The sequence below is a fragment of the Oncorhynchus kisutch genome, unplaced genomic scaffold (genome assembly GCF_002021735.2).
Source record: "Oncorhynchus kisutch isolate 150728-3 unplaced genomic scaffold, Okis_V2 scaffold1364, whole genome shotgun sequence".
NCBI lineage: Eukaryota > Metazoa > Chordata > Actinopteri > Salmoniformes > Salmonidae > Oncorhynchus > Oncorhynchus kisutch.
Window position 1 is genome coordinate 9,710 of NW_022263309.1, and position 8,994 is coordinate 18,703.

Sequence of the window (8,994 nt, forward strand, 5' to 3'; positions counted from 1 at the left end):
CCATCCTAAACACATGCCTGGTGAACATTGGCTAGCTATGACATTAGAACAGGAAGGTGGACGAAAAATCTCAACTTTTTTTGATTCCTATGGCTTTCCCCCCGGTTTTTCACATTTCCCTAAATCTATTAAAGATTTTTTGACCCTAAACGGTACAAAGATCTACTACAACATCAAACAAGTGCAAGATAACCTTTCCACTACATGCGGTCACCACTGTGTATTTTACCTGTGCCAAAGAGCCCGGGGAGTTTCTTTTGAAGATGTTATGTCTCTTTATAAGGATGATTTAAGAAGTAATGATAACCTTGTATCTTGTTTTGTTAGAAAATATCAAAAGTGTTCAAATGTGTGTCCTTTAAGAACGCGTAATCAAGGCGTATGCTCACGTCATATGTTTCAAGAATGCCACAAATGTTAACTTGCTTATTTTTCAAATAAAAAATTTATTGAATTTAATCATAGTCATTCAAAAGTCATTTTCAAAAGTCTAACCACGCCGAGAGATCGGGTTTAGGAAAAGGTCCTGAGACGTTCATGGGAGTAAATGAGTTAGCATCATCGCTTTCATATGGGGCCGGTGTCGTTGGGGCATCTTTAGGGGTGCTGTATCTCGTTGAAGGCTTTTGTTTTAAAGCTTGAATCTGTTGACGAAGCTTATGGTTGGGTACACCGGAGAGGGGGATGTTGAGGATTGCCAGGGCCTTAAGAAACTGACGCCAGCCGGGAGGCCTTCGGTCATCAGCAACCTTGTGGGCAGCCGTGGTACTTTTAAGCAAGTCCTGCATATGGGACCCCCTAACCACAGAGCCCTGAAGGATAAACTCTCCAGAGTCGTTCCAAGCAGCTATCCCCTTTGAGTCTTTTATCTTGTTCATAATGTATTTAACATTCTTCCTGTTACGTAAAGGCACATGTGTCAGTAGGTCATGCATAACTTTATCTTCAAATGGCATTTGAGCTTCACCCGACATATTATCGCCACTAGGTAAGATCGACGGTACAGGCCTTACAGGGGCATGGCTATCGTTAGGTTCGACATCTGTTAAAGGGTCCGGTAGGGAAAGGGTTAAATGGTTAGTCTCTCTCTCCCCTTGCTTTACCCGAGTCAAATACCTTTGCATTAGGTTTGTGTATTTTTGAATCTTATCATAGGGGTTCAATCCTTTTCGGTTCAAAACATCCTTCATGGCCGTATCCAAATCATTTTCCGCTGTTTGTCTGATATCTTCAGGACCCTGCATTTGTTTTTTAAGTCTATCCAACTCTTGTTGAGGCACCAAGTACATTTTAGTGGCCATCACACCCCCGTGTTCAACCACCACGTCTGGCCGCAATAAGGCTGGTGATGAAGGGCACGGCTATACTGAGTAAAGGTAGAAGAAAACCCCCAGACTGTTGTATACTATGTCTTTTCTTTTGAAGACTGGCCCTTTTATTGGCAAAGAGTTTGATCGCTGTCTTTTGTCTCCTTAATTTTTTCAATTGGTTCAGGGTGAGTGGAATGCGTCCTTTGAGAAGATTCAAAGCAATCTCACATAGGGCTAATATGAGATCTGAAGAACAGCGACCCAAGATGGCCTTCCGTTCTTTAGCTGTAGAACCTACTAGCCTTCTCAAGAGGGGGAGGTTTCTTTTTAAACGCAGAGACATAGCGTTTACTTTTTAGGAAGGTATGCAGCAGGCCTCTCCCCCGGAAACAGCCCTGTACGTAGCCTAAGGTGTTCTGGAGTATTTGCTTTTAAATCCACGATTAAATAAGAAAATGGCTCTTTGGTAGCGTCCTCATAGCTCTCCATAAAGTATGATTTCCGTCCAGGGTACATCTGCTGAGCTAGAGTGCTAATTTGCAGTTTATCTCTAGGATTTTTAAACAATACCATGTAGTTGGCATTCAAGCTAATGGTCCGACTATTTTTACCTTGGTGAAACACATTCTGGACCAAGTAAAGCACGGACAGGTTTCTATGATGAGTATATTGGGTAAAAGCTCGTGCAATTTCAGGGTGTTCGCTACCAGCAAATAGCATATCGTCCAAAACCAGCAGATTATTTACATGTGGGGGGAGAAGTTCATCATCAGACAGAGAATCGGGTATTCCTTCAACAAACTTGATTTTTATTGTCTTCAATAATTCATCATACAGAGGTTGGTAACATGAATAACACCATACAATATTGTCAGGCTTTTGAGATAACACATGTTCAGAATTCTCTAAAATACTTTTTACAAAAAAAGTTTTGCCACTGTTTGAAGGGCCGGCAATTAATGCTGAAAAAGGCAATTGTAGCCGGGGGTCAAAACCCTCGACAGCAGTCATAATATCTTAAGCTTTAAGACACACTGGGGCTTGTAGCATAAGTCAGTAGCCAAAGGGCAATGTGGTACCGTCAGGCAATAGCTGTCTCTTGTCATAGACTACCCTGAATCTTTTAGTGAGTGGTGCGTTTCTTAGATGGAACCCCTTTTTATCCCTCACTATTTTGTTGTAGGAGCTCAAAATCTCCAAGTCACTATTCTTGTCCTTTACGAACCCCTCGACCAAGCGCGTGATTGATTCCAAGTTTACACGCGGTGCATTTTCATAGTTTTGAGTCACGCCTTTGGCTTTCAACACCACGTGATTGGCTTTAGTCCTAAAAGCATAGCTTTTTGGACCACATGAGGACCATTCTGTAATATGGTCACCCTCTTCGAGTTCACTCGTTAAACCCCCAAGATAGTTGCTAAGTGGGGGGGTCCAATCCCCCGGTTTGCTTACATAGACCACAGAGTCTGTGTCGTGGTAAAGAACCCGCCTCTGAAGCTGTTCCATGAGGGTGTACAGTTCAAGGCGGCCATAGGCTGTGGTAAATGCTGCAAGAAACACATTTACATTACCCGGGGGTAGAACCCACTTTTGGTGGCGCCTCCATTGCACCAAGGCAATGTCTTGACTCAAGAAGGAAAAATGTGAAATTTCGTATTGGTCCGAAAAAACAAATTCCAAAAATTCTTCGGGGTCTTTAATGATCGAAGTTGTTAGCATATTGCATCTCTGCGCTAATTTCCCCCAAAGGGAGTTCAAGTACAATTTCGACACATTTCTTTTGGTTTTGTTGACCTCTATTCTGTCAGGGTCAAGAAGTATGCCTTCTCTGTCATGGTAGTCTTGAATGTACTGGTCTTTACTTTCTTGATCTGTGACCGATGCAGGATAGCCTGAAGCCATCTGCTTGCATCTCAAGAAGGTTTTGATGTACTCTTTAAAAAGTGTGTCTGATTTCCTGGAAAAGTTCCACACTTCAAAGATTTTGGCCACACGATACCCCTTCTCTAAAGCCTTAGAGAATTCTACAGTGACCCATACACCGGTCAGGGCTCTTTCTTGATCTGTGTGATCACAGGGGTTTTCCTGGTTGTGGTTTTCACAGCATGTGCGACAAAGGGGAAAGAAAAGTTTTCCTTTAGGACCCTTGTAAGGCAACACAGGTATAAACAGCCCCCTAGGAGGGTAGACAGTCGCTTTGATTAAACCAAAATAATTTTGGGGTTCGTCAAAGTCGCTGTGAATAATTTCAGGATGCCCTATAGGATAGAATGAGGAACTCATTACATGAGGATATAGGGATGTAAAATCTACATAGCCTATTGTCTCGTCGGGTTGAGCTACATAACGCAATGTCAAAGCATTGGTCCGGCCTCCAAACAAGGCCTGTCGCGGTTCCAGGGGCTCTGGAGGGTCATAATGGGTAAGGAAGGCCTTAACACTAGGATCTGCCTTTTTGAGGGCTGTCCATTCGTGCTCCCACAAAACCACAACTTTTAACCCGTAAGTAGCCTTTAAAGAATTCAGTTTGTCTTGAAACTCTTGGTACATTTCCCCAAAAGTCTTTTGGGTTAGGACACACAAGGTGTGGGGGACAAAGCATAATTTACAACCGTGGAAGAAACAACCGTTGTACTCATACACTGTCTCAACCCCGTCAATCTGTGTGTATCCATCTACATGGTAAGGCCCAAAAGCCTTCTCCCCCCGATTCAAAGCATGTTGGATAAAAATATCTTTATCCTGGGCCAAGTACTCCAACCATTGAATGGAACCACTAGAGTAGGCCTTGAATTGGCGTCGGTAGTTGTCTGGCGATGGGATAGCTATAGATTCAGGAGTTAGATAGTGTGTACGATAGGTTTTCATGCACGCTGATGCAATAGTTGTACAGCTCCAGGGGTCAATGCCCGCATCTTTGATTACCTCTTCTCTGAATCTGAGGCATCCTTCACGAAGTATAACAACGTCATTGTCACAGTATGATTCCATCTCTTTATGGAAATCAAAAGTGCCATGTCTTACGGTCTCGTACCATGTCATGAATCTCTCACGCTCTTTGGGAGACATTTGATCACACCCGTACATTTCGGGGGCTGGATAAGATCCTATATAATGTAGATTCTCCTCAGATGTGAAGAAATGAGGGAAATAGCCTTTGACAGAGTTTTCAAAACCCAAGGCCTCTGGCATTTGAGCCAATCTCATGGGTAAGAAGCTTAAGCTGTCAATGTATCTCTGTTTGAAGGCGGGGTCAACAAAGCATAATATTTTACTCCCTTGAGCTATGACACTGGGTGCCACGCCTTGCTGTATCAAAGGGTTCAGAAGCAGATAGGAGTCATAGGCCCTAGCATTGTGAGCTATAAACGTGAAGTTTCTGTACTGGGCTTTTCTAAAATGTTTTAGAAAGAGTTGGGCACAATCGGGTCCCTCGGCCGACCATTTTTCACCCTTGAAAGTCATGGTTGACACAAAAATAGGCAAATGAACCCCTGATTGCTGAGTTGTCTCAAAATCATAAAACACATATTTCTCTGTATGTTCATCTTCAGCCAAGGGCTGAATGTAACACTCATGTGTTACTTCTTGAACTGCTTCCGCGTCTCTGCTTTTCAAAGGACCTTTACAGATTGGGCAGTGTATAATTCCACAAACATGAGGTTTAGGGCTATCTATTTTAAGGTTGTAATTGCAATGACATTTTGGACATTTCTTGTTAATGTCACAACTGCTTACAGATTTACATGCCTTGGGATGCCATGTTTCAGTTTTGTGTTTTTCGTAACAGTAGGCCGAACGACATGTGCGGTGACAATCCGCACAGGGGGTCAAGTTTAGCGGCTGCATAGGGCAATGTTTATCCAGACATACTGAACAGTTGTAACGGCACGAGTGCCCCCCCATGCGTGTGTAGCCGGTATGACAGGCTGGACAGACATATGGCGCGCCTAAAAAGGCTGTGATGTTAGTTACGGCATAGTAATGCTCATTTTGCACATAAAAGTACATAGTCTTAGGATGTGGTTCGGGTATATTTTGGAACTTGAGGAGAGCGTCATTAGCCCTACTGTGGTACAAAACCACAATCTTGATGTTCAGAAAGTTTTCAAATTTGACTATGTCTGAGAAAGCCACAGCATCCTGTATACCGAGACCCACCGCAGTTTGTAGCTCGAGAGCTTTATGTAACGCGGCTTGATCAGTACATCCGGGGCTGAGTAAGTGGGCCAAACCTATGGCAAAACATAGCTTATTACCTGGATTGTGAACGTTTATGAGATAGGCCCTTTTATTGCTTATGATTTCGGACTGCATTAAACTCTCGAGCTTTCGTCTCTGACCCCCGCCCCCTTGTGGTTGGCGTACTAATTGTACTACAAGTTCGAGGGTCCTATCTGCTAGCACGTTTAAATTTGACTGTACAAGGCGTTCTAGCAGTTTAACAAATTGTTCAAGCTCTGCTTCACCATTCTGTAAAATAAGCGATACCTTGCTCTGTAGACTGTCTCCACAAATTTCCAACTGTAAGAGATCCCTAGGTTCGCTATAATCTCTGATCCTCGCTAACAGTTCATTCAAAGTGTCCATAAGCATTACGTAAAACACAGCATATTCCCGAATCTGACCCCCCCATGCGAAATTGAAAAACTGGCGAACCTCAATATTGTTGAATTTATTTCGACGCAAAACATGTACACTTCGATCAAGACCTCCCCCCTCCAGATTTACTAGGCAATTGTCCAACTGTTCAAAAACATCGTATTGGGTTTCAGACTCTTCGGACATTGGTGTTAAAGGCTGATTTATAGGTGTCTGGGGTGCCGAATTAAACCTAGCGCTCTCGTTCTGTACACTGATCTCAAGACCGCCCCCCTCCAGATTTGCTAGACATTTGTCCAACTGTTCAAAAACATCATATTGACTTTCAGACTCTTCGGACAATGTTGTTAAAGGCTGTCTTAGAGGTGTCTGTGGGGCCGTATTAAACCTAGGGCTCGCGTTAAGCTGGGTAATTAGAGATATGATGGTTTCGGGAATCTGTGTTAACATGTTTTCCTCGGAAGGCCCTGACTCATTCATACGTGTAATAATGTCTATGAGTTCGGAGGGAATCTGGGATAATAGATTTTCATCTATTGTCATTATGTCAATTACCCCCGAATCATTCATATGGTTAACTATATCTTGGAGCTCTGTAGGGATCCTGGCTAAGAGTGTTTCAATTGTCTCACTTTGGTCTATAGGGGGCGCCATCTGTCTAATTAAGGATGTGTGTGTGTGTGTGTTTACATGTGTGTTTTTTAACGGCGGTATTTGCTTGTTTTAGCCCTAATGTTTTTTAACATACGGGGTAGCTCGCTACGCCAGAATGACACATCCTGATTGTATTGATGCTCGAGTAGAATACACATGCGCCTCTGGAGTAGAGCCTTTCGTGATTTTAAACCCAGGGTAAACGCTTTGAAAAAACGTTCTTGGTCTATTTCAGAATCTGCTGTTTCCCCCACAGAATTGGCCGATTCAAGAAGGTTGGCAGCTTCACAGAACATCAAATCGTCTACCTCAGAAATGTCATTTAAATCTTTGACATCATCAGGTTTCGCTGGTGTCTTTGGAGCCTCCTCGGGGATGCTTGTCTGGGCATCCTCCGATGTTTGTGCGTTGTGTTCATAAGCCGGTGAGGAGTCTGAAATAAAAATAATACATACACAAATAGGTTATTAACCCTAAAATATGTTAAAAATGCCAAATACATTTCAGATATAAGCCTATATATTAACAATACATTAATTAAATACCTCTGCTTTTTTGACGAGGGCTGTTCTGAAGAAGCTCTGAAACCAAGGGCTGTTGTGTTTGTTCAACCTGTATTACAACATCTGCAGGTCCGGTAGATGGGGAGCCTGAAAAAAACAAAAAAAACAGCATTAGGCCTTGTTTTAACATATTCCGGCATAAAAAAAAAATATATAAATATTAAAATAATAATATATATAAATAATAATATATAATTGATTCATACCTAGTCCTTGGAACGACGTCTCGTGAATATCGGCCAAGTAGAATTGTTCGGGTGAAGCGGAACTGTGGATCTGAGCACTAATTATCCTTTGGTGTTTAGAAATATGGGGGACAACGTTGTCCTGGCCAAGGGGAGTTGACCTGCCGTTTAAAGTCTCTGTTCGCTGCTTTTGGGTAAATACATCCTGGGAGTAGGGCAGAATTGTCTCGTAGTCATATGCTTCGCAGAAACCGTTCAGGCTCCATAGGGCATCGTTTAACCTTCTAGGCTTTAGGTCCTCTGTAAACATATAAAATAACTTTTAATATAAGATGCCCACACTTTTTGTTTTTAAGGTATAAATATTTTTATGTATGGAATTCTTGGAGCTTACTTACGTTGACAATTCAGGGCAGGCGTTTGTTTCGGAGACCCATGGGATGATTCGAGCTCAGTTATACCTCGGAGTATCTGCGTGAATGCTTCAGAATCTATAAAACATTCGACAATATTAAAGCTATAATCACTTTAGCTAATATTGCCTTGTTATACGGTAAGCATACTGATCCTAATGATTGTTTAATATTTCTATAACATCCCACGCTTTTCAAACAATTCCCCAACAACAACCAAATCTAATAAAGATTTATTTCAAGAACTCACCTTGTGATAGATCCATTAGACTTTTTTCCCCGATTATCTTTTTTAACGCTTCAGTCCGATAACGATTCTTGGAGTTTCTGGAGGTGCTGTTTGCATCGGAACTAAAACGCTGCTAACATTGCCCATGGTTTCTAGCGCTTTTGTACCCTACGACCTAGAGAAAAACCCCTGAATGATTTTTTTACATAGCATTTGGGGTTTGTCGTTTTTTTCGGGCTATACCCCCGCCCATGGTATATTTGACACATTTCAAACACATGGTATTGGGTGTGTCTAAACATTAGGATCCTTTTGGAGCTTCTAAAATCTCCGGGGTGCTAGCACCTAGATGCATGGGGTGTGTTGTTCTCGACATCGCTGGGATGAATGACTTTTTAGCCCCCCTAAAAAAATAGTTTTATGAAAGGCCTTTAAGATTAGGAGTCGTAAGACACAATATTATTGTTGGGGGGGGTAGGCATCTGTTTTGCAGGCTAGTGTAAACCTTGGTTTCAAACGACCCACCAGGCATGCAGGGGTATTTTTTTAACAAACAACCCGCCCCCCTTTTTCTGTTTTTGAAACACACACACACACACACACACACACACACACACACACACACACAGCCACTACAGAAAACTCCCTCACGCACATGCGCGCGCACATGGCTTTTTCCGCAAGATTTTTCTCAGGGACAGACTGCGCTAAGAGTGAACAAACGCGAGAGTTCATAACGTGGTGAGATTCTGATTTTAAAACCATTTATTTCATTCAAAATATTTAGTACATACATTTTATATCGTTACATTCTTAAGGTATTTTACGATGCCTTTCTTACAGATCCTGGGAGCTTATGCAACCAACCGCAATTGTCCGTGTCGAGTTCACCCTCAAAAGGCAAGGCTCTCTTGCTATGTCCATCAACACATGGTAAGTTTTCACTCCAGGGGTAGATCCGCCGTCGGGCCTTTTGGTCTTGACTCTGTCTCAAGGAAAGCCTCGCCCAGCGCTTTAACTGTTCCCCATTTTGGAAGA

At 42.5% G+C, this 8,994-nt stretch overlaps 1 protein-coding gene across 1 annotated transcript; it reads right to left on the reverse strand.

Annotated features, from left to right (window-relative positions):
- Positions 1 to 2,104: 2,104 nt before the first annotated feature.
- Positions 2,105 to 8,279, reverse strand: LOC116366148 (uncharacterized). The gene is made up of 5 exons (XM_031818403.1): positions 7,978 to 8,279; positions 7,713 to 7,805; positions 7,336 to 7,614; positions 7,112 to 7,216; positions 2,105 to 6,999 (listed from the first exon to the last, which is right to left on the reverse strand). The coding sequence occupies exons 1-5, from the start codon at positions 7,991 to 7,993 to the stop codon at positions 6,614 to 6,616; spliced, it is 879 nt and encodes a 292-aa protein (XP_031674263.1). The 5' UTR covers positions 7,994 to 8,279; the 3' UTR covers positions 2,105 to 6,613.
- Between the last annotated feature and the right edge of the window lie 715 nt (positions 8,280 to 8,994).